The 26,949-nt window shown below is 38.5% G+C and overlaps 1 protein-coding gene across 3 annotated transcripts in view; it reads right to left on the minus strand.

Moving 5' to 3' along the window:
* ERICH2 (glutamate rich 2) overlaps positions 1–9,206 on the minus strand; it is a 44,169-nt gene extending 34,963 nt beyond the window's left edge. The window contains exons 1-7 of one of the 3 annotated variants that reach the window (XR_011649259.1): positions 8,912–9,153; positions 5,644–8,643; positions 4,318–4,366; positions 4,066–4,102; positions 2,418–2,462; positions 1,849–1,944; positions 696–844 (exon numbers count right to left, since the gene is read on the minus strand). Coding sequence is in view for 2 of the 3 variants with exons in the window: in XM_058300660.2 (XP_058156643.1) it covers positions 696–844; positions 1,849–1,944; positions 4,066–4,102; positions 4,318–4,366; positions 5,644–5,712 (400 nt within the window). In the remaining variant the exon portion in view is untranslated. Of the gene's footprint in view, positions 1–695; positions 845–1,848; positions 1,945–2,417; positions 2,463–4,065; positions 4,103–4,317; positions 4,367–5,643; positions 8,644–8,911 lie in introns of all 3 variants that reach the window. The other 2 variants (XM_058300660.2, XM_058300661.2) reach the window with 2 other exon arrangements.
* Between the last annotated feature and the right edge of the window lie 17,743 nt (positions 9,207–26,949).

Raw genomic sequence — 26,949 nt, forward strand, 5'->3', positions numbered from 1 at the left:
AGTACTTCAAGTGTAGGATGGCTGGACTATTCGGGCCATCTACCTGCTTCTGTTTCATTTACAGTCTCCATTGGCTAACAACCAGCCTGATCTTCCAATGTATACTCAGCCGGTGCACTAACTCATCACACTGATAACATCAGGGGAAGGTCATAATAGGGAAGCAGGAGTTCATGTGCTGCCACAGAAACTGCTCATTCACATCACAAACACCTACTCCGCATCATCAGAGAGGCGTCCTGATTCCTAGAGCTAAAGCAGTCTTCTCTCCAGGTGTCTTTTACTTATATTAAAGCACCCATCACAATTTGTAATTATCTTATTTGTTTGTGTTTGCTTTTTACTATTCCAATTTTAATGCTGTCTTCCACTAGAATAAATTTCATAGGGGTAAGGACCTTGTTTATTGTATTTTGCCAACTATCGTATTCACAGTTGTAAACCTGTGCCTGGAACTCAAACAGTTATAAGATGAATGGAACTTATTCATGCTTTCATAGGCATTTTAATTCATTCTAGAATTTAATACTCTATCATTGTCTTATGTAATGCATGCTGTGGATCCTACCTCTGGCTGCTTCCAGTATCACTGAGTACATGAATTTGAAAAATGACTCCCACGACCCACCCTAGACTTCCCAAAGGCTGAATTAGAAGGCTCAGTTACCCAACTAAATAAAAAGAAATATTATTACCTGGGCTTTCTTTTAAGAGGGAGGATGACCACAGGTTAGAATGTAGATTTGTTAATGTATCTTTATTTTTAATATTCTTTGAAGAGACTCTATTTTCAGCATTCTTTAAAGAGACTTTATTTTTAATATTCTTTGAAGAGAATTCCTTCCTAAATGTTAGTGAAAAAAGAAATTACTTCCCTAGATCACAATTCTTTCTAATGTTTTATACGGGTCCATAAATATATACACACATAACACATATTCAATATAAACACACACTATAACAATAAACTCAATAGCTAAAATATAGTATCTTTATGGAAAATCAAAATATTTTTTACTGATTAAAATTTTATTTCTACATGGCATTTTTCATTGTATCAAGATTCTTAAAATGTTTTCAGAATTCTTGAACATAGAGCATATAAGCAATCAATTGTATAAGTGTCTTTAGCACACCATTGTGATATGACAGAGTAAAAGTATTTAAGGACTATAACCTTTGGACTTTCTTAAGTTATAAATCATTTCCTACCACTGCTAAATGCTACACTTAGAGAGAAAATGCAACTCTAATATTAACCCTCGGCTATAATATAAAATAGCAGTTTTCTCATTCAGTGGCTAAAATAAAAATGAGTTAACTTTTCCTTGTAGCCTTTAAACCTGGAATCTCATGTCAATAAAGGGGCAAGGTATTGAGGCAGGGAATTTTTGTGAGTCAGGGACCCAGGCTTGGTGGAAAAATAACTATTTGAGAAGATGACATTATTTATAGTAGTAACGCTTCTAACCATTAAAAAACATACAGGACTAGTATTCTCTGAAAGATACATTTCACAACTTTAAATATCGTTAAAATTGAGGAAAGATTCCAATTTTTACTTTATGCAGTAATAAATATCTTTTGGAAATGGAAGGTATTAATTTACTATCTACTAAAGTCAGTTTAATAAGGTTAGACAGATACTCCACTGGAACATATTTATGTTGGAGGGTGGGGGGCTTTAGGATTTTCCCTTAGCATGTTAAGAGCATTGGGCATATTTATGAAATGCTCCCAAATTTCTACTGGAATAATTTTTTCAGGAAATTTGTATTTTAACCTTTGTTTTAAAATGCTTTATATTTGTCAAATATGTGCCTAAAAACAAAATCAATTAAAACTTACTTTTCTGACACTGTCTTAGCTACATTAAGTGAGACTTGGGTTGCTGAAGTATAAAGTTTGCTTGCCAATCTTGGTCTGCATCCAAATAGGACTTTACTTAAAATGTAGAAATGAGAATAAGAAACAGCTTGTCATTCAGTTTACAAAAGATGATAAAGTATACAGTAATACAATAACCTACAGATACAATTTCTTAAATCTCAGTAAGAGTTGAAAGCCATGGATTGCGTCAGCCATTTTCCCCCCTCATATCTTAAAGTATGCTTGAAAGTCTGACCAAAACCCCAATAGAGCAAAAGGTCAAGACCTAGAAAATATTGTCTAGCATTAAAAATGTATTTTACTTCTACTACTGAAAATTTAGTTAAATGCACTTTGTTGGGTAAACAAAACCTTCCACACATGGCATCCACAGGGAAAAAAGTAAATGATAAATGTAGGCTTTGTATGCACAAAAGTTTGAAACTCTTGTTTTATACAGTCTCCACACTCCTTGTGACTGGGACTGTAATGAAGAATTGGAAGATTAAGCCAAGGAACCGGTTGGGCAAAGAAAATGTTTCCCTTACCTGACCTGGAGAGAGACTTTTGGCAAATCCCATTTAACAGTCAGACTATGGACAAGCAGGGGTAGAAAGTGGGACTGAAGTTAACACTGAGAAAATTCTTTCATCAACTTTGCTGGTTAGTCGCCCTGTTCTCCAAGCGAAGGTACCCCCAAATTTCTATTTTCCTACTTGTTAATTTGTTTCCAGGACTGGCTCTGTTTACCTTCAACTCTGGGTGAGGTAACTGAGTTGATGCAAAGTCACACACCTGTGAAGCCTACTGACTGCACTAACCACCCTGCTGCTCACTCACTCCAAACACCAACCCAGCCCAACCTAAGCTCGTCTCTGAAAGCTATTGAAGGGAACATGACTCCTCTGCCCTCAAAAAAAGCAGTTTGATAAGCAGATGCAATTATTCATGAGACAAAGAGAAAAGTAGTAACTTTGTTTTTCTATTTTTGCCAGGCTGTATTTGATTTATTCCAGGGGCTCAGCTACCTGAAGATGACCCCTTGCTCTAGTTCCAGAACTGTTATGTCTATGAAAATTGAAATTCATTGATAAAATAGTAATTTTTTTCATTAATGACTAATTCCTATACTTATTTATTAAAAAGTTATCTCATATTTTCCCCAAAAACAACTAAAATTTTCTTAGATTTTTCTGAAATATATTTTTAACTATATAAAATAATACATATAATTACACATAGACTTATATACTTAACGGCATTTTTTCAGTTATCTATAAAATTTAATGGAAAATAAACAAAGATCTTCAGTCACTGATCTGCTATACCATACTTTCTCTTTAATATAAAGTATGTATTTAATATATAAATTGCAACAAAAACCAAGCTGGATTCTGATTTTAATTTTAACTCTGACAGTATGAAAATTAAAATGTATGCATCAGGTAGCATTTATCCCCACCAATGATATATAGATAAATCAGAATAATATCAGTTTAGATACAATCTCATCAGAGCAATTGCCTACAAATTTGTTAATAATTGATCCCTATGTGTATGTTTTATGATCAGCTTTCAAACTAATTTTTTGTGGAATAAATAATAGAATTTCTTTTTCGGGGGGTGCAGGATGACCATATTAAGAAGGGCTTTGATGAATTATCAGAGTCAGTTCCTTCAACAAAGAGGCTACTTAATTAAAAAAAAAAAAGAGGCTACTTAATATTTAACTACTAAATCGAAACTGGACTGTGATTTTTAATACTGATCTCTTCAATGAGGTGGGATGACTATTTTCTTGATTAAGTAGTAATGATTCATCTCATTGTAAATAATATGTTTAATTTTAAATAGTCACTTAAAAAGATATTCTGAAAGAAATGAACAACTATCAAAGGGAAATAGCAATGAGTAATGAGAACTATTTTCTATTGTATTATATAATTAAAATATTCAGTGTTTAAATATTCAAAAAGTGAAGTGAATATTACCTATATCTCTACATCTTTATCAATATTCATTTTTCATTTAAAATTTCTATCTAAGTAACAATTGCTTCGACTGAAGTAAAAGTGCAAGTGCTAATCCATACTTTCTGGCCTCTCAAATTTAATTGGGTAACAAATGATTGCATAATCTATTTCTAATTGCTTAAAAGGTATGTGATAAGCTGCACAGCCAAAGACATCTTTTTACCCTGACATTGCTTCATTTGGTTCAATCATCACTTTTTCTGAAAGAGAAGAAAAAAATTAACCTCAATATTTTACCTATGTTCTTAATGTAAATTTCTGATTGGCAAATATGTCGGTGTTTGTTTAAAAGACAATGTGATAGAGAATGTAATTACTAAGTTATTCAACCACACCCAACCACCTCAGTAACATTCTTAATATTTAGGATGATATGGTATTCAAACACATTTTTAAAAAGTAATAAATTATTTACCCTTTGGATCGAACACTAGCAATCTGTCATTCTGTCTACTTTTTGGCACCTAAAATAGAAGCAGAAATAAAAATGATCATTATCATTATTTTAGTTTGAGATATTTGAAATCATTTATTCACAGCCTGTATATAAACGTTTCTATTATCTATAAAATGTAATTTTATACTAAAGCCAATATTCAAACAATATGTTAACACTTCCTAGAAAAATTTACATCTCTTACCTTTACAAAATCAAACTTGTATAGATAAAACCTCTAGAAAACAAAATATTAATTTCATAAGTTTCTAAACATATAATTGTATAATTATATCGTACAATTTAAAAAAATAAATAAAGCAAAATGCAGAACTCAGTATCTCAGAAGGGTATTAAGTATGTATTCTGTTTTTATATTTAGAAGCATTATTTCCATCCTAACTGTAAACCCTCATTCCTCTGGATTATGAAATTGGGTTTAAAAAATGCACATTCATTACTATTGAAAATGGTCAATGTAACCAGCTCTTTGAGTCTCTACCAACTGTATCCTCTGGCTTTTGTTGACTCTCCTGATGTGTTTCAATGGTCCTAGTAACAATGGGAATAGCACTGTTTGGAGAGTTTTCCAAATATTTTCATGCAGTATTCAATGTCTACTCAACAAACATCTGATGAGCACCTGTGATATATCAGGTATGTCTAGCTAAGCCCTGGGGATACAAAGATGAAGATTCCCTGCTTAAGATCTTATAGGGGAGACGCGTACAAACTTCCTACATATGTGGGACAGATCAAATCTCAGAATGCTATACCAATGCTCCCCTCTAAGGGGCTATAGCAATTTTCCAAACTGCCCAAATTGAGATAATGGAGATTACCATGATCAATTAAATTCCTTCTCTTTTGGTGTTCTGGACTTATGATATCCAAGGAGAGTAGGCAGGAAGTGGAGGCAGAACTGGAAAGACAGGCAGAGAGAGTCGTGAGTTTGGCAGAGCAAAGAGAAGGTGATCCTTGAATTGCTGGTGATCCATGAATTGCTGGTGAAGGACTGAAAGAATCCGGTCAACAAAGCTGCTCTTGAACAACCTTCCAGTTCCAGAATCCAGCTGTGAGGCCTGTTCTCCAGGTTTCTAGTATTCCCAAGTATTATAATTTTCACAAGTTTCCTTACAATAAGACATTGTCTACCTATAGCGCCTTTCCTTACTTGGTTAACATGTCCAGCCAAGTGAACAAAAGGGTAGGTACTGTCTCAAGATAGACCAATCATTGTAATTAATAAGCTAACACAGTGATTGGATCAAGGAGTGGACCTGTGATCCAAGCTACATTCATCACCTTTTTCAGAGCTTTTTCAACTGGAAACATCGCAGGGTAGAACATGGGTCCAGAGCTCTCTTCAGCCATGGTTCCGGCTTCCAAGAGAAATCTGGCCTGAAAGAATGAAGTAAAATATACAAAAGAACCAGGGATGAGAGCCGGAGAGAGGAGGGGAAGGTGGCAGAGAAGAAAGAGATACACATACACATCCCTGATGATGTCTAAGTCCCTGTTTACAGCTCAACCTCTGTCCTTATCAGGGACAATTTCTCTTTTTGCATAAGCAAGTTGGAATTGTTTCTGTCACTTGAAACCAAAAGAAACCTTGGCTCCTACTCCTTGAAACCAATAACAGCTAATACATCTGATACCATGGAATAAGAGCTACAATACTAGAATGTTAGCAGAGAATGAGGAATGGTTGATTCTCCTTGCTGTAAGAGGCAGGAAAGAGTCAGGCTTCACAATGAAGATGGAATTTAACTAGGTCTTGCAGTGCAAGGATGGCAGTACATGAAGTTGGAAATGCATGTGGGGGCAAATTGTGAAAGTCATTAACTCTGAAGGAGTTTGGGCTTTATCCAGTAAGTGACAGAAAGCAATCCATAGTGTTGAAGTTGATCACACAATTGAGGTAGGTCTTGTAATATTGGGAGACTTATTTCTTCTTAATCCCACTTGCTTAATTATTTTATCCTTTTGTACTATTTCTTTTATAAGCTATTCTAAAGAGGAACAGGCAAAGAATGAATGAATAAATAGAGCTGCATGCTCAGGCCCTGCACTATGCTGAAAAGGGGAGGCAGAGCGGATGAAGCGCTGGCCTCCATTCTTAAGGAGCTTAGTGGAGGAAACATATAAGATGTGGGGGCAATATTTCATTGCATAGCCACAAGTATTAAAAAAATGGTTTCAATCACCATTTATATCACTTATATTTAAAAATGACCAAATATAAATTTAAAAAAATTTATTTCTCTCCCCTTCCCCGTTTTCGGCTATATCCATTTGCTGTGTGTTCTTCTGCGATCGCTTGCATTATCAGGTGGCATCGGGAAACTGCATCTCTTTTTTGTTGTGTCATCTTGCTGCATCAGCATTCCTGGGCGGGCTGTGCTTTTTTCATGCGGGGCGGTTCTCCTTGTGGGGCGCACTCCTTGCGTGTGGGGCACCCCTATGTGGCACAGCACTCCTTGCATGCGACAGCACTGCACATGGGCCAGCTTACCACATGGGCCAGGGGGCCCTGGGGATTGAACCCTGTACCCTCCATATGGTAGGTGGACACTCTATCAGTTGAGCCACGTCTGCTTCCCCAAATATAAATTTTGTATTTCCTCTACAGCAGGGATTCTTAATAAGGAGATGATGAGCTTGAATTGAAATAAAAATAAAACATTATTCTTGTGGGGACATGTTGGTGTAGGTGTGATATATTTATTAAATAATACACAGGGTAGTGTGGACTTAGTAAGGGGTCCATGGTTTTCACCTGACTAGCAAAGGTGTCTGCAGAACAAAAAGGTTAAGAACCCCTGCTCTATAGCTTGGAGGCCAGACTACTACTTACAAATTGTTGGATCTTAGCCAAGTTTCCTTCTATAAAATGAAGATAAAAACAGTGCCTAGCTCATAGAGTTATTTGGAGGGTTACCATGAAATAAAGGCTAACAGTAATAATATCTACCACTACAAGTACAATTACTACAATTCCTCCTCCTTCTCCTATTACAATTATTACCTGCGGCTTGGTAACAAAGGCCAGAGTGAACTCTGTGGAGAGGCTATTGTTCTATGTGTAAAACTGGGACTGGGAAAAAACACTGAGGATGTAAAGCAATTGGTGGTGGTGTGGGAAGGCCTGGAATTCTGGAGCAGGGGCAGTGAATTCTTACATAGGTGTTGGAAGTAGGCTCTGGTAGGCTCTTAACACTTACAGAACAGGGTTGTATTTTTTCCCTGAGATTAAAAAACAAAACAATGTTAATGGAAAGACAGCTGGAGGATAACCTAGAGGCTGTATAATATAGTAATTTTGTTGGTAATTGAGAATTGTGGTTAATAATACAAATACAAGAATCCGTTCCTCTATTACAAGGTGTTCAGAACATGGTGACACATGGGAAAAATACAACTAATATAACTTACAGACTATAGTTCTTAAAATATTGTAATCTTTTTGTAGCAAGGGCAAAAAAGGGTATTATATCAACGCTAAAGGTAAAACAAAAAGAATATGGGATTTAGTTTTATGACACGTGAATCTGATCAAGCATTTTTTGTTTTCATTTTCTTTAACAAGGAGGCCTTGGTAATGTCATGTAGCTAATCTACACTCATTTATTCATCTTTTGGAACACAGGAGAAACAATTGAATTTTTTAGGATTAAATAAGTGTGCCTGGACAGGATTTTTTAAAAATAATTCTTCCATAATTTGTTAAGCTGCCTTTTGTTATTTTTTTGAACTTGAAATAATGTTAAAAAAAAAAAAATTCAATGAGAAAAAAAAAAATTAACAAATTGGAGTTTTGGGATCACTGTACTTTTTTTTTTAGGAGAATGAAGCAAATCAAGACATCTTCAGTGCTTTTTATTCAGACTTACTTTTTAAAAAAGCTATTTCCAGGGGGCTGTCCTTGGATAAGATAAGATTCAGCTAATTCACCTATAATCACCTATGGGAAGATAAAAAAAATAAACCTATCTTTATATATTGTGTTAATTTAAATGCAGCAGGGATAGGTGGTGTACGGGTGCTGTTTAAACAAGTTGGAGCAGCCAAGGACCACAGTTATCTTGATTTTGGATGTCTCAACTTAATTTTGTCTTCTCCCAGATGGTTGCCAACTGAACCTTAGTGATTCGTTGTCCAAACTCCTCATTTTACATAAGATGAAAACAAGGATCGTAGTAGTGGTGAAATAATTTTGTCCAAATTCCACCTAAGTTTTTATAGCCGAGCAAGTTATATGCAGTTACGTGCGGAGATTAGTGGTCGTCTTTATTGGCCATTAAGCTGTTTCAAAAAATAAAAAAACAAGGTAAAAGAATGGGGGTTGGGGACAGGGCGAGGACCAAGAGGCAGCGAGGGAGCCAAAAGCCCCTCGATGGCTATTTTCACTGATTTTTTTGCGGGGGAGGAGGAGGCGGAGGAATTGTCGCGAACGAATCAGCAGATTAAAGAATGGTGGTGTAGTAGTCAGTCCCCAGTTATCGTTCACAAACACGTAGACACAAACATCCCTTCCTCGGGGCAGAAGGCGGAAGCCGAGCGCGAGATATACCTGCAGCCGCGCGGCCACTACCTCCTCGGGCGGCGCCTCCGCAGCAGCTGGGCCCCAGAGCTCGAACCTGGAGCGGGCAGAGAAGTTTGCGGATTCACGCGCTGGATCCGGGGAGTCCGAGTTGAGGGCTGAGTCTGACTGGACACCGGAATCGGGAAAGAGCAACCCGCAGCCGCCCGTGCGCCACTTTCCCCGCTGCGGCGCTCTCACGCGGACCACCCGAAGGGCAGACAGGGAAGACAAGCGCAGCTCGCGCTGGCGTGCGAGCCGCGGGCAGCAGACGTCGCGTCGCCATGGAGACAGGACAGAGAGGGGGCGGGGCCCGGGGCGGGCCGAACGAGAGAGCTGCGGAGGGGCGGGGAGCACGCGAAGAGGCGGGGAAAGCCCGGCGGGCTGCGCCGACGCGGTGGGCCCCCGACTGAGCACGTTCCGCGACCGAGGAGGGCGGGGCGAGTGGCTGCGGTCGCGGCTGTCTCCGCGGTCTCGGGAGAGCCGCGGGGCGGGGACTTAGCTGTGCACCTCCTGGGACGCAGGTCGCTTCCAGACCGAACTTGAGAAGGGAAGGGAGACTGGAATGTCCGTGTCCACACCTGCCCCTGTTCTTAGCGGGGAGAGGGAAAGAGGCGGGGTCGCTTCGGTAGTGTTTTCAACTTGTGGAGTAAAAAGAGCAGTCTGTGTTGGAGGTCGCACGAGAAGGTCATGGGTTTCCTGAGGAACCCTGGACGCCAGTTTTCCCTGAAATCGGATTTATTTGAGTGATTAGAACCGGAGACCCGCCTCTCGCAGCAGCCGGGGCCGGGTCTGCTTTTTTAGTTCGGGGGCTGCTAATCAGTAGGTTGAAGAAATCAAATTGACATCGGCCAGTGACTGGTATTACCTTTTAAATAATTGCTTTCGTCACAGAAGAGGGTGGAGGAAGTTGTTCTATGAGAAAATTCTAATGGTCCCTCAAGCTTGCTGTCTAAGAAGGAATTGGTGGTTTTCCCCCACTTGGGATGGGGGAAGTCCTTCGGATGGGTTTGTCGCTAGGCAGCGTGTTTCGAAGGGAGCCTGTTTGTTGGAATCAAATCTAGGTTCGAATTTCATATAGTCATCAAGCAGTAAGAAGTCTAATCGCTGTTAACCTCTCTGTGGGGTTAGGTGCCCCCTGCGCGTTTGTAACCTGGTGCATGGTTGCAAGCTTCAGATAACAAAATATATAAAGCACCGACATGTGGAATACGCTTAATAAACGGCAGACTGTATTATTTTTGCTTTTGTTAAACTAGAACCAGCTTGACCATTTTACAGACCAAGAGTATACAAAGGTCCGGTTATTTAAAAATTCTCTTAATTATTATCCACGTTCTCTTAATCTCTCGTGAGTTCTGTATGATAGGAAGAAGAGGAGAAAATAAAGCAAGAAGGGAAGGTTTTTGAAGAAAATAATGAAGTTGTTAAGTACGTCTCTAATTTGATTAGGACACAACAAACGACTCTTACATAGCAAACTCCCTTACATAGCAGATAACTTGACTAAAGGCTTTTCATTCAAACATCATAAAGGGAAATTCCCTATGTTTTTTGCTGAATACCCTTAAAACATTAGTTTTGGTGAATTTGTTTAGTATTGATAGGTGACTGACTTCTGACTGGAATTCCCATTGCCCTTCTCCCAGGAAATGTAAGAAAACTCCAAATCTAACTTATGAAACCTTTTCCTACCCCTCTCTGGAAGAGCAGAGAGTCAAATGACCGCAGGTCTGTTTGTAGACTATAGTGCTTTCAGTGCCTATTTATTGTTCCAGGAAGCAGGTCCAACAATGGATTTAATGACCTTGAAGAATAAAAATATTTTCTCCATGTGGAGGGGGCGGTTAGGACAGACCTTGGGCCTCATGGTCCTCAAGGGCAAAATGAGGAGGGTACTTTACACAGACTACTTGCCTCTGTTAGTTCAGAACACGAAATGAGAGAAACTAAGTTCTTGGTACAGAACCTGGCACATGACAATTGCTCAACAAATCTTAGTTTTTATTATTATTACTAATATAATATGTGTATGAATTAAGGTAGCTACTTTCAGGGTAGCTGCTAGGATTAAAAGTAATTAGATGAAGCCCAGTGCATACTGGAATCCATTATAGTTATTTTACTTCTCACTAATGAAAAAAAAAGATACATTTCACCTGTATTTCTATAACCTATCTCAATAACTTTTGTGCAGAAGCTGTTAATGATGTAATACCCAAAAGTAGAGCACTGCTTAGCTCTGGCTTGTGCATTTGACCCTGAATAAATCACCAGGCATTGTCTGTCTAGTGAGGGTTTGTGCTAACAAGGGGAAAAGCCATCTACCCTTCTACAAATAATATTAAATCACCGGCAACCACCACCCTTTATTAAACTCCATGATTTGTAATGGATAAATTTTTACAAATCTGAATGTTTGTAGATCATATAAAAATGTTTAAATTACAGTGTTTCTCTGATTAAAAAAGTTATACGCGATCGTGACAATTTACAATGTGAAGAAAAAATAACCACCCATAATCCCACCACCTACTAACCCCAGTTCATTTTATTTTCTCTTCTAACCTTTTATATTTATAAAATTTGTAGTAGATGATATATATGTCATTGGCATCTCTCTTCACTTAATCTCACTTGAACATTCCCCAAACATCTATAAAAAATCTTGAAAACATTTTTAATGGCTGTATAATATTAAATGGCCACAATTTGTCCATAACCACAATTTATCCATGATTTATTTAACTAGTTCTCAAGTTGAAATTTTCCAGTTTTTTTCCATTAATTCAATAGTTTTAACTCAATATTCATTGAATACTTACTACATACTAGGCACTATGCCAGACGTAAGACTTAAGCGGTGAACAGTAACTATAAAAATAAAGTTTTAATGAACATCTTTGTAACTAAATCTTTGATAGCATCTTTCATTCTCAGACTGGTTTCCTAGAACTATGAAACATCAAAAAGCACTCTTCCAGCTTCAAAGGCAAACTTAAGAAACTAAAATTCTGAACTGTTAAATATTAACTTTTTGGAAAACTATGAACAACAGAATTAATATTTACTTTGTGCAAAGTGTGAACTTACCCAGAAGATGTTTTCTTCTTAGTTACTGTGAAACATCAAGAATATTTGAGGTGTGTTGACTTTGTTTTTTATCTCTAGTTCTTCCCAGGATTTGCTGATTTTCTCAATTGCGTGAGATTGTTTGAAGTCTATGCAAATTGTTCTATTTCTTCCTCTCACAGTTAAACTGTTAACCATTTTATTTCCACTTTCCTCTTGTAAACATATGACTTTTCTACATTTCTTTCATTTACTTTCCTGTGTGAAACATTTTGTATCTTCACACTTTTTAACCTGAAGACAGATTTCTTTCTTCTAAACTCAAGTTTTAATATATACATTTCTATAAGGCACTGAACTTAGCATATGCACTAGTTAATTTTGATTAAGAAATGAAATGTAAATTAACGAATGTATTTAGGGAATTTCATAATAGAGATTATTTATTAAAAGCAATAACCAGGTGAAGTGAGTGTAGCCCAGTGTTTGAGTGTCTGCTTTCCACGTACATGGTACTGTGTTCAATTCCCCAGTACCTCCATTAAAAAAAAAAAGCAATAACCAACCCCCAAGCACAAACACACATGCATTAATATTCTTTGGAGTTAAATTTTAATATATTAGCTTGAACCATATGTAATTGCCAGTTTATGTATTAAAAATGGGCATATAATGGCAACTTCATATGGTTTTACTTATGTTGTACTTATAAATATTTCATTAACTTGTTTACAATTTTTCATCTTTCTCCAAATATTGAACTTCCTGCTTATAATAGGATATCCTTTATTATTATTGAAGAGTGTTTGTTTTGACTTTCTTAGGTTTTGGACTCTAGTCGGGAGGGTGCCATAGAATGTTAATTATTGCAGAGACAGTAGAGGGAGCCTGGAGCCAAAACATCATTATAGGCCTCCTGTAAAGGATGATTGTCTTCCATTCTTGATTGTGGATGAATTTAAATACTTGTATATAAGTGAAATAGCAATCTTTTTTTTAAAGGTTAGTTTTATTTGTTTGTTTGCTTTTGCTTAAGTAATCTGTCTTAGTATGCTAAAAGCTTCTGGGAGCAATGTACCAGAAATGTTTGGCTTTTATAGTGGAAATTTATTAGGCTAAAAGCTTACAGATCTGAGGCTGTGAAAATGTCCAAATCAAGGCATCTTTAGAGATCCTGTCTTACTGAAGGTCTGCTGCTGGCCATTCTGGACGTCTGCCATGTGGTAAGGCACAATGGCGGCACTGCCTGTTTGTGTGTCTGCCTCCTCCTCCAGGCTTACTTCTTCTCTGAGCTCAGCTGTGGGCATTCATGCATATGGCTCCTCTGTCCCTCTCCTCCGGGCCTCATCTCTTCTAGCCTTTTGGGGTTTCTCTGTTTCTGTGCTTTTTCTCTGTTTCTCTGCTTTCAGTCCTCTATTTATAAAGGGCTCCAGCAAGAGGACCAAGACTTACTCTGGGTCACGCCTCACTGAAGAAACAAAAAGCTTCATACTGTCACATAATCACTGTAATGAGATGGAAAAGAGAAGGTTGGCTGCACATTCAAGCTGGACCTCATCAGAGTTTACACTGGGACAGACTGGAATCCCATTGTTCTCTGCTCTTCTCCGAATAATACTAGAGAAGGGCACACTGCCACACAGCCATATTTGTGGCTCTACAAGTTCCCCCTTTTCAACCTATAATGTAGATGACACTTCTATTTGCACAGACACTACATCATGATATTTATTTCACCAGAATTTCAAAATATGTTACCATTTACAAATTTGTGTTTTAATTTGAAGCAATTATAATTTAGGTGATTACTTTTTTTTTTAAAGATTTATTTATTTCTCTCCCCTTCCCCCACACCCCCACACATCCTCACCCCCCTCAGTTGTCTGTTCTCTGTGTCCATTTACTGCATGTTCTTTTTGTCCACTTCTGTTGTCAGTGGCACAGGAATCTGTGTTTCTTTTTGTTGCATCATCTTGTTGTGTCAGCTCTCCATGTGTGCGGCGCCATTCTTGGGCAGGCTGCACTTTCTTTCACGCTGGGTGGCTCTCCTTACAGGGTGCACTCCTTGCGTGTGGAGTTCCCCTACGCAGGGGACACCCCTGTGTGGCATGGCATTCCTTGCGCGTATCAGCACTGTGCATGGGCCAACTCCACATGGGTCAAGGAGGCCCGGGATTTGAACCGTGGACCTCACATGTGGTAGACGGACATCCTATCCACTGGGGCAAGTCCGCTTCCCCTAGGTGATTACTTTCTCCAGATATGTAAGGAGGCACTTTGATCCTGCCTTCAATTAACAGTACTTCTAGGAAGGTTTCTAATAAATAACCAGTCCTGTCACAGAGCAGGAATTTTTGTTAGCCTTAATGAAAGATACAGACTCTTGCTGACCTTTCCTCAACCATCTTTATCCTGGGTTCAATCTTTTGTTAAGTCCTCTCCCCTCTGGCCTTGAGGTTAAAAGGGGTCCCCAAGCTGACAGTGATGTCACCGTCATTCTTCACTGTAGATATTCTAGGGAGGATTCCAAGTCCCCAAGGCAACATGAACCCCTAAATCTAAAGATAAGATGCAGGAGAATCTTTGTATTGCAAAACCCAACAGAAATCCACAGTCCAGAGCAGAATTAATTGGCTACCTGGTGTTAAGGGAAAATTCTAATATAGTTTGTTTGTTAAACTCTTAACAAGTTTTTTGGTTTAGTGTAGGATGTCTCAGAGGCTTTGATATGCTAATATACTTTGCCAGTCTCTCAGAGGGGAATTTTTAATGTGTATCCTTCTCAAATTTATTTGACCAGGGAATTACACTTCTTTTCTTAGTGCCCTTTGGGAACTCTTGAACCAGGAGATACGTCTTCTGACTGTGATTAGAAGATAGCTCCAAGTGAGAAAAATGTGATGCCCCTCCCCAACATAATCAGGAATCAGTCAACCTAAAATTCTTAAAACAAACAACAGGGAAGCGGATTTGGCTCAACTGATAGAGCGTCCGCCTACCATATGGGAGGTCCAGGGTCCACACCCAGGGCCTCCTGACCTGTGTGGTGAACTGGCCCACGCACAATGCTGCGGCGTGCAAGGAGTGCTGTGCCACGCAGGGGTGTCCCCTGCGTAGGGGAGCCCCACGCACAAGGAGTGTGCCCTGAAAGGAGGGCCGCCCTGCACGAAAAAAGTGCAGCCAACCCAGGAGTTGTGCCGCACACAGGAAGAGCTGACGCAGCAAGATGATGCAACAAAAAGAGACCCAGATTCCTAGTGCCGCTGACAAGAATGCAAGTGGACACAGAAGAACACACAGCAAATGGACACAGAACAGACATTGGGGGTGGGGTGGAGAGAAATAAATAAAAAATAAATCTTAAAAAAAACCAAAAACATACACCCTGGAAATTGTAACCACTTCTATACTGAGTTGAGGATGATATTGCAATAAATAAATACAAATAGAAGAATTTTGGAAAACAAATATTGGAAAAAAAATCCTGTTAGGGGAAGCGGCTGTAGCTCAACAGATAGAGTGTCTGCCTACCATATAGGATGTCCAAGGGTTTGATACCCAGAGCCTACTGGCTCTTGTGGTGAGCTGGCCCACGTGCAGTGCTGCTGTGTGCAAGGAGTGGCAGCCCACGCAGGGATGCCCCCGTGTAAGGGTGTCCCCTGCGCAAGGAGTGCTCCCTGCACAAGGAGAGCCGTCCCACGTGAAACCACAGCCTACCCAGGGGTGGTGCCACACACACGGAGAGCTGACACAGCAAGATGATGCAGCAAAAAGGCACAGATCCCCAGTGCCACCTGATGAGAATACAAGCGGACACAGAAGAACACACAGCAAATGGACACAGAGAGCAGACAACCGAGCAGGGGGAGAGAAATAAATTTTTAAACAAACAAACAAAAAACAAACATCATGTTAGAATATAACTCTCATTTAAAGAAAGAAAAAAAACCCTACATCTTTCCCTTTGATTAATAAAAATTAAGTCAACTAGCTTTAAAACAAAACACTTGGCACTTGAAAAAACCCTATCTCTTTCTCTCTTCTGTCTGCCCCAACAGTTTATCAACCTCAGCTTACATGTCCTACTTTTCAGATACTGCTCAGTATACTGTGGCTAGCTTTGTCCCCAAATCTGGCAAATTCAGATTTGAAGGGGACTGTCTGATTTTTTCCTTAGGTTTCTCTACTGTATTTGACACAATTACTTCTCACCCTTTCTTGAAAATTATTCTTTTGGCTTTCATGCACCTTTTTCTCCTAGTTCTTCTAATTAATTGGCTTCTTTGTGGTATTTTCTAAAACTTTGGTGTGCCCAAGATCCATGACTTATTTTACTAAGAGACTTCCTCCATTCATTTGGTTTATTGCCCATCTGTACACCACCAATAACTCCCTAATATGTCTCCTTCTCAGACCTTACCTCTGAATTCATATATCCGTGTGCCTTCCAGATCCCATCCTTGGATATATCAGATACTTCAAGCTCAATAGCTCTAAAACTATATTAATAATCTTCTACCAGAAACCTTGTTCTATTTCAGTGTTGCCTGTCAGAGTGAGTTAGTGAGAAAGAAGCCTTAACAAATACTTCTTTTTTATTCTGCATATCTAATCCAGAACCTAGTCTTGTCAATTCTACATCCTAAATAACTCTTTATACCATGTATTTTTCTCCATTTCCATTTTCATCACTTTAGGCCAAGGTATCAACATCCTTTAATTGGATTACTGCAACTGTCTACTGTAAGTGTCTCCTAATTTCACTACAACCAGTCTTGTCCGCTCTGCAACATCCATACTCTATTTAAGAGTGGCCTTTTAAAATGCAAATTGAGGGAAGCGGACTTGGCCCAGTGGTTAGGGTGTCCCTCTACCACATGGGAGGTCCACAGTTCAAACCCCGGGCCTCCTTGACCCGTGTGGAGCTGGCCCATGCGCAGCGCTGATGCGGGCAAGGAGTGCCGTGCCACCAAGGGTGTCCCCCTGAATAGGGGAGCTCCACATGCTAGGAGTGCACCCCGTAAGGAGAGCCACCCAGCGTGAAAGGGAGTGCAGCCTGCCCAGGAAAGGCGCTGCACACACCGAGAGATGACACAACAAAAAGAAGCACAGATTCCCGTGCCTCTGACAACAACAGAAGCAGACAAAGAAGAACACGCAGCAAATAGACGCAGAGAGCAGACAACTGGGGGGGAGGGGAGGGGAGAGAAATAAATAAATCTTTACAATAAATAAATAAATAAAATGCAAATTGAGAACTTTTGGGTCAAGATAAGAAACTAATCATATATGTGTTATCACTTCTTTCTCTGGTGACTTCATCATGGTTTTATCTATCACTTGTATGCTGACTGGACCTAAACTTCTCACCTAGCTTCGGGCTCATATATCTAACTACATGCTGGACAGACATACTGGATATCTGTCTACCTCTCCAAATCTGAAGTTACCATTTTTCTCTCTTCCTCAAACCTCACTTTTCTCTTTTATAGTATTGGTAATTTGGGTCTTTCTTCCTTATCAAAATGACTAGACATTTATCAATTTTATTGATTTTCTAAAAGAACCAGCTTTTGGTTTCATCATTTTCATTATTATTTTTCTCTTTTTCAGTGTTTTCTGTTCTGATTTTTATTATTTTATTCTGTTAACTTTAGGTTTCATTTGACCTTCTTTATCTAGTTTCTTAAGGTGAGAGCTGAAGTCTTATTTTCAAATATAAACATTTAGTGCTTATAAATATTTAGTGCTTATAAATCCTGATTTAGCTGTATCCCACAAATTTTATATATTGTGTTCCCGGGTGATTTAATTCTAAATATTTTGTAATTTTCCTTTGTATTTCTTCGATCCATAGGTTATTTAGAAGTATGTTATTTAATTTCCAAAGATTTGTAGTTTTTGCTGAGATCTATTTTTGATTTATAGTTCAATTCAATTGTGGTTAGAGAACATACTTTTTTGTATGACTAGAATCCTTCAAAATTTATTTACACTTTGTGTATGGCCCAGGATATGGTCTATCTCAGTAAGTATTCTGTGTGCACATGAAAAGAAAATGTATTCAGCTGGTGCTGGATAGTTTAATCTATAAATGCCAATCAGGTCAAGTTGATCAATAGTTTTGTTCAAATCTTCTATATCCCTATGGATTTTTAGTCTCCTTATTCTGCCAACCTTGAGACAGGGGTGTTGAAATCTCCAGCTACAATTGTGAATTTATCTATTTCTCTTTGCAATTCTGTCAGTTTTTCTTTATTTGCAAGCTCTGTTAAAAGATGCATAAACATTTAGGATTGTTATGTTCTCTTGATAAGTTGACTTCTCTATCATAATGAAATGACACTTTTTATCCCTGGTAATATCCCTTGTCTGGATGGGCTGGATGGCTTCCTTGCCAGCAGGCAGCTTCGTTGCCAGTGGTGTGCAAGAAACCCAGGGGAATGCACCCACTGGTGAGTTTTGCTAGCACCCCACATGTTAAGTTCCAAGGGGCTTTCGGCCAGCTTCCCAGCAGGCTTTGCAGGTACACCAGTGGGTGACTCCCAGCTTGCTGGCCCCAGCCTGCGGCTCCTCAGGGAACTTCTCTGCCATTCAGTGGGCCACAACCACTCCCTTTTTCATGAGGTTGAATCTCAGCCTTGAGGTAGTGGCTGCTCCCTGCATTTATCCTTCCTAGTAGGTAATCCCCTTTTACTAGTTAATTATTCTTCATATTCCCTGTTCATAATATCAGTGTGATTTCTGTCTTCTGACTGGATCCTGACTTATACAGCATAATTGTAAAATATCAGAATGGCAAGAAGAAAAAAAAACTAAAAACATCTTTAGTAAAAAACCTAAACAGAAACAAACACAACCAAACACACTAAAGAGGTCACCTTCAAAGGAATTGGAATCAGACTGACATCGGACTTCTCATCAGCAATGCTTAATTCTAGAAAGCAATGGAGAACTCCTTCAAAGGTCTGAGAATTCTAAACCAAGGTAAACTATAAAATGTTGTACCAGGATAAAGACATTTACACATACACCATAAGTCTCAAGATGACAGCTTTGTAGCAAGGCTAGAGATGGTCCTAGCGATAAATGGGAAAAGAGTACAAATAGAATCCTTGAGAACTGAATGATGTGATGAAGGCAGACAATGCAAAAAAAAAAAAAAAAGAACAGAAATGTAATCACAGCATACTACAAAATTCTACAGTTAAAAAATACCTGTACAGATTTTAGCTTTTGGCTTACCATCACTTGTGACAGTATCCTGTCTTTTCTCTTTAAAAAATACTTTTTTCTGTTATTATTCGTGGTCATTTCAATATCCATGTAGAGGATCCTTCCAATTCCCTGTGCTTTCAATTGTTCCTTGATCCTTCTTAAAATAATACACCCTCCACCCCCTTCCACCATTCGCTTGGCTAAACACTACACCTGAAACCCAGTATGTATCCACTAGTCAGTTTTACCTATTGAGCACTTGAAATATAGCTAGTCAAATTGAGATATACTATAAGAATAAAATACACACTGGATTTTGAAGACAATACAAAAACAATATAAATTATCTCAATCATTTTCTTTGATTACATGTTATAATGATGATAATTTGAATTTGAGGTTAAATAAAATGTTATTAAAATGAACTTCATCTGTTTTACTTTTTCAGTGTGGCTGACAGAATATTTGAAAGTTACGGATATTTTCTACTCACATTGTATTTCTATTGGACAGAGCAATACTAGATCATATCGACAGCAGCAAATCCTCCATAATCTCCACTTCCATCATCCTGTTCTCCAAATACCATCCTTTCGGTTCACTCCCTATGGGACCCAACTCTAGCAATTTTGCAACCCCATCAGGATCTTTAATCCATTGGTCCTAACACCTTGTTATCAAATCTCCTCCCCTCCCCCATGTTCTCACATTTCCTTGGTCCATTTGCTTTCCTTCTCTTCTATAACCTGTGGTCTTCAAACCACAGTTGCTTTTCAAGAAGAAAATAATTTAAGGGAATCAGTTTGCAGATATCATAAATATCCATATGCACTCTCCTAAAATTTATCTGCCTGAGAATGGGCTTGCATTAGCAAAGTGTCTTCTCTTACTTTACAAAAGAAAGCAATCCATCAGAGATGGCCCCCATGCTGTAATACCTCCTGGGCCAAACAAAAGGGCATCATAAACATTTTGGAATTCCTGTCTCTGTTCTCAATATATTTTGGTTAAACTGAAGCCTGGTGTTAGAAATAGGTATTTTGACCCAGATCGACATGTTTTCCAGTCTGATACATGCTAGAGTGGAGTGGTGGAAGTGATGACAATTTTAATTGAAAGACCTTGCCTCCTCCATCCCTGACTATTGTCAAAAATGCAGCATTCTCCAGGGAGTCCCCAAGAGAACAAGGAGATTGGTGAGAAATAGTGACTGCAAAAACTGCCTTTTAAAATGTATTTATACCTTAGCAAATCTTTTAAACTATTCTCATTACACAGTTGTAGGGCCATGTAATTAGCTATTAATAGACAGAAAAAAATCTTTGAACAACAAAGTAGTATAAGTTAATAACACTGATTCTTTTCAGTGTAACTGCAATGATTTCTGGGACTACTAATATTTAAAAGATACATTAGATAAAAGCTACAGATAAATTTTCATGTGATTTAGATTGGGTGTACATTATATAATAAATTCAATAACTGTAATATTAAGTAATATAGCTAATACTTATTTTTATTAAATCATATCATGAAATATTAGTTTCTATTTCAATCAGTGCTCATCTTATAAAAATTTAAATATGGTCTACCTTCAATAAAAAATGGTTTCTAGCTTCAAATTAGGCATTTTTTAGCCAGCTATAAATTTCTATTTTGTTAAATAAATAGTAAAAACATGATGATGAGGCCTAATGAAATTAGTAGAGCTATTTCTGATTTTATTTAAATCTTTGTTAAATTATTCTCAAAAGTAGAATACCAGAGATTATCTATCTCTCTCTTTATATATATCCAAACATAAAGGCTATTATTTAAACAAACAAATAATAGGATTCATTAACAATGACAATTAGAAGTAATTAATAGTAAGACTAATTTTACAAATAATAAATGTGAAAATAACAATATTTTAACAATTTTCCTGTCCTCTGACAGAGCAATTTATTTTTTCTTTTTAAATTGTATATTGAATATTTATATTCATAGGCTATATTATTATGTATTCTTAAGCTATATAAATGTTAGATTTTAAAAAGGAGACTGTAAATACAATAATACTAATTAATCAGATATTATCTGCATTTAATAAAAAATAACAATGATATATTTCTTAGATATAGTAGAATTTTTTACTCTTTGTTTCCTTTACCAATAATACCTCTCTGAACTACCTATAGCCTTTAGGACATCCTTTTTTTCTCTTATGTATTGATAAAACTGAATACAATCAAACATAAAATGTATTTTGACTTGCAGCTCTCCTATTTTAAGTCCGCATTTTACTGATTCTTGGTGTCAGCGCAATGTGATGACATCAATCTTCATATCCTCTCAACAAAGCATTTGAGCATGAAATCCTTAGGATTTTACTTATTAGCAACAACAGATTTTTAAGACTTACAGAAATTACTTTCCAGCTCTCAAAAAAGGTCCACCCACTTTGTATCTACAGGCATGTTTTGGTAGAACAGCCATTTTGCCAATCAGGTCCTTGGTGTCTTTAAAATCATCTATATAAACTCATTTAGAATTTCCATGTATATAAAATAACCATCCGTTTCAAACAGTTTGAAATATATTGCAAGTTTTCATAAGTTAAACCTCTTTCTCAGGAAATGGTTTTAAAGCACAGAAGTAATAAGGATTTGTGAAACTGAAGTTGAATTTCAAAGAAGTTAGTTTTAAAGAAATTAAGAAAGTCCTGTTTAATCTGCCTACCCTTTTCTGGTGATTTTTAGTTCTGAACCAGTCTAATTTCCAAAAAACAAGTCATTTATTTTTACTCTATGAGTTTTTGTTGCTATTTGCCAAACAACTCAGGTGCAATCAGTTCCTCCTTTTCTAGGCTCTTTATGGCTTTTACAAGGATCATCAAACAGTTTTGGAGGAACAGCACAAACATTTCTCTCTTACTAAAATCCTTTTCTCCATTGTCATCCTCACTCTATTTCCAAAAACTGGAGAAGGGCATTCTGCTCTCTCCAGAGTCCCACAATGTGAAAATATGATTATACAACAGGTCAGTATTTTAACATCTTTTCTATGGCTGATAACAATGATAGCCATCATATAGCATATGTCTAAGAGGGCTATCTCCTTCTGCTTCCATAAAGTAAAAAATCTCATTAAGTGCTTCTGTATGTTTGAGGAATCATGAAAAGTGGCCAAAAACTTTGCTTATGAAGTTGTTACAGGTAATTCTCAATATCACAGGTAAACAAACCACCTCCCTTTTTATAGCAGTGTTATGTAAAATGTTCAAGCAGGAAAGATCTTCATTTTCTTTGGTAAGAAGTTTATCAACTGAATCGAATTTGCCAAAATTTATATTTGTGCTGTCTGCCAAAATGCAGATAGATGACCAAAGTCTAAGTTTTAATTGAACAGGATATCAACCATCCTTTGTTTTCCCCGTGGTTTTATTAAAATCTTTAAAGAAACCAAGAAGATGATGTGAAGCTCTATTTTGCAAATGAAAATACTTAAGAACTGGGGAAACATTTTTTGGTTGTCTTTGCCATAATTTGACACATCACTTGATGTACTGTTGAATGCATGATTGTCGATAAGATCTGACAGAATGAACCTACAGTGTAAGGGGCCAAACATCTGTTATCAAAACTTCACCTTCTGTTTGCCCACAGGAACTTTTAACTCCAACCACTGAATAAGGTAATGCAACTTTACTCTGTTTCATAGAGCAATCAAGGGAATGATAAAATAATGCAGGGGTTATTAAAAAGGGGTCTGTGAGTTTGAACTGAAATTTAAAAAAAAACATTTTTCATATGGGGCTGTGTTGGTGCAGGTGTGATAGATTTATTAAATGATACACAGTATAGTGTAAACTTCATAAGGGATCTGTAATTTTCACCTGACTGGCAAAAGTGTCCTTGGAACAAAAAAGGTAAAGAACCCCTGAAATAATGAATGTTCGTTTGTGTGATTAATTCAGTGGTCAATATTTTTGACAGCACATTGGTGGCTTTTTTTTTTTAGTGTTCTGGTTTTTTTTTTAAGATTTATTTATTCCCCCCCACCACCATTGTCTCCTCTCTGTGTTCATTCGCTGTGTGTTCTTCTGTGTCCACTTGCATTCTTGTCAGCGGCACCAGGAATCTGTGTCTCTTTTGTTGCGTCATCTTGCTGCATCAGCTCTCCATGTGTGAGGCACATGGGCAGGCCGTGCTTTTTTTCACGTGGGGTGGCTCTCCTTGTGGGGTACACTCCTTGCACGTGGGGCTCCCCCAGGGAACACTGCTACGTGACACAGCACTCCTTGCACACATCAGCACTATGCGTGGGCCAGCTCATCGCACGGGTCAGGAGGCCCTGGGTTTGAACCCTGGACCTCCTATGTGGTAGGCGGATGCTCTATCAGTTGAGCCAAATTCGCTTCCCTGGTGGCTTTTTGAGAGACAAAAAAGCTTGTGATTTAAAAGCATGTGCCTGTCTAATCCAGGACTTGTGAGATTCAGACTCCATATGTTTTCACAATCTCCTTCTCTGCCATGCCTAGACCAAAATTATTTTCTGCATATCAGGCAGTATGCTTTGTTTTGGTTATTTAGCTTCCTAAGCCAGAGGTATATGTCCTATCTGCCTGTATTAAAATAATATAGCCATTTAGCCTTCTTTTTCAGTGATATCTGGGTTATACAGTATTGTTCTCAGGTTTATGATCTGAACTTTTAGACAATATTGTCACAATACTCACAAAATTAAAGCTTATGCTAGCACTATCAGTAACAGGAGTCTGACTCCATTTTTTGACGTTTGACTGCTGGTAGCTTTTTAGCCTCACTCTTCCTTCTTCTCAGCTCCACATCTGGACAAGGTAATCTGAAAGCCTATATGCTCTTCCTTTGGAGACACTGGAAGATTCAAACAACCCAAGCCCCTGTCCGTGCATGGGAACCCTTGCCCTAGTTCCACTCTCTAACCACAATAAAAATTCTAAACCAGTCTCCTTTCCTGCTTTCTCAAGCCATTTTGAGCTTGCTTGAGAGGACTGCTCTGCTTCCTCCAGAGACCTCAATTATATAAGTAATAAACCTTTTCATAGCCTCTTGGTGTGTGCAAGGCTTCATTAGTCTCAGCAACTAAACTGAATTTTGGGGGGGTTCTATCCTGCATTCATGAATGGCTCTAATAATCTTGACACTAAGCACAACAGTTAACCCATAGGCCACGCTAAACTTGGACTGCTAATGCCCATGATTACAACACACTTCAACTGCATGCTTAAGTTGCATCACTTCAAGTGATGTGACATCAATGATCCATTGTTGTGAACCACAAATCATGGTTGCCAATATCGGCAATTGGGGGAAAAACTGTGACAATGACTATGAAAGGTAGATAGTCTATGCTGTATATTTTTGACACTAAAATGACGTTGCTTTCGGTCCCTCCCCTCTCCCCCCTTTCATGTCTGCTGTATTGGTTTTGCACTTTTCCCTCAACTTTCTGTCCTCATCATTGAACACCAGAATTTTTCATATCCTCTTAGGGGTTTACCAAGTCATGGAACTTTCAGTGCTAAAACGGACAGTTTCAGTGAGAGATCCTAAAGGATCTCTTTTTTTCACGTGGGGTGGCTCTCCTTGTGGGGTACACTCCTTGCACATGGGGCTCCCCCAGGGAACACTGCTACGTGACACAGCACGTTGTCTGTGCCAGTTGAGCCCTATTCCAAATTTCTGACCACAGAAACCAAGAACAATGATAATTATTGTTGCTTTAAGCCACTAAATTTTGGGGTGCTTTGTTATGCAATTTATTTTATTTTTTTTAAGATTTTTTATTTATTTCTCTCCTTTCCCCCCCTCCCCCAGTTGTCTGCTCTCTGTGTCCATTCGCTGTGTGTTCTTCTGTGCCCACTTCTATCTTTATCAGTGGCACTGGGAATCTGCATTTCTTTTTGTTGCGTCATCTTGTTGTGTCAGCTCTCTGTGTGTGTGGCGCCATTCTTGGGCAGGCTGCACTTTCTTTTGTGCTGGGCCACTCTCCTTATGGGGTGTACTTCTTGCATGTGGGGCTCCCCTACGTGGGGACACCCCTGCATGGCACGGCACTCCTTGCACACATCAGCACTGTGCATGGGCCAGCTCCACACGGGTCAAGGAGGCCCGAGGTTTGAACCGCGGACCTCCCATGTGGTAGGCGGATGCCCTATCCATTGGGCCAAGTCTGCTTCACTGTTATGCAATTTAAACAACAACTCCAACAGACCTGAGCCCCTGATCTTTTCCCTCAAAACCTATTCTTACCATAGTCTTCCCCCTCTTCTTATAAGGCAACTCCATTCTTCCAGTTGCTCAGGTCAAAAACCTTGTCATCATCTTTGACTCCATTTTTTTCTCTCACATTCAACCAGTCACCAGTCACATTGTTTCTATTTCAAAATATATCCAGATTCTGGCAACTTGTCATCTCCTTACTACCACCCTAGTCTAAACCCCCATCATCTCTTACTGAGATTATTTCAATAGTCCCCTAACTGGTTTTCCTAATTCCTCTCTGGACCTCTTTCAGTCTCTTCTCAACACAGCATTCAGGGTGATCTTATTAAAATATACATCAGATCCCATCAATTCACCGCTCAAAAGCTCCTCAAGGTTTCCCATCTTTCTTTAAGTAAAAGCCAAAGTCCTTACTATGGATCCTATATGATTTGCTACCCATTACTTCCCTTTCTTTATTCTCCACTTCCCTTCCCTTTGGTCAATCTGCTCCAGACACACTGGCTTCTTGGCTGTTGCTCAAGCCTACAAACACTCTGCTGTAGGATCATTGTATTTGCTGTTCTCTTTGCCAGGAATACTGTTCCCACAGAGAACTGCCTGTTTTGCTCCCTCACTTCCTTAAGGTTACCTTCTAGGAGAGCCCTTCCCTGCCCAGGCTACCTACAGTTTTGATCCCTCACTCTGATGTTTCCCATTCTCCTTCCTTGCTTTATTTTCTCCTTGACAATTACCACTATTCATCATACTATGTAGTTTACGTATATAGTATAGTTATGTCTATTGCTTGTCTTCCTTCTAAAATAAAAGCTGTTTTGTTCACTGTTTAGTCCCTAGAGCTTAGAGAACTGTGCCTGAAACATAGTGTGATGGTTAGGCTATTGTGTCAACTTGGCCAGGTAATCGTGTCCAGTTGTTTGTCAAGCAAGCACTGGACTAACTGTAATACAAGGGCATTTATGGACTTTAGTCACCATTGACTTTATTGCAGTGGTAAATCATAGATAGCTGATTACAATTACATCAATCTGGGAGACTGCCATCAGCAATGGGTGATGCTTTATCCAATCAGTTGAATGCCTTAAAAGGGAAAGTGATTCCAGCATTGAGTGAGAATTTCCCAGCTCGTCTTTAGACAGCCAACATCTCCCAGAACTCATCAAGAACCTTCATTGGAGCCCCTGGTTGCAGCCTGCCTGTGTAACCTGGACTTGTGCATCCCCATGGTCACGTGAGAGACTTTTAAAAAATCAAACACTATTGACAGATATCTCTTGTTGATTCTGTTTCCCTAGAGAACCCTGATTAATACACATAGCAAGCTCTCAAGAAACATTTATTGGTCAATGAGTAGTCATCATAGTATATGCATTGTTTATTGCTTTTCACACTTAGAATCAGCACTTGGAAAAATAATGGAAGATAATTATGATTACGAACAGAATATAAATGTTATAAACTTTAAGGATGTCAAAGTATGATGAAGACTTT

The sequence above is a fragment of the Dasypus novemcinctus genome, chromosome 7 (genome assembly GCF_030445035.2).
Source record: "Dasypus novemcinctus isolate mDasNov1 chromosome 7, mDasNov1.1.hap2, whole genome shotgun sequence".
Taxonomy (NCBI): domain Eukaryota; kingdom Metazoa; phylum Chordata; class Mammalia; order Cingulata; family Dasypodidae; genus Dasypus; species Dasypus novemcinctus.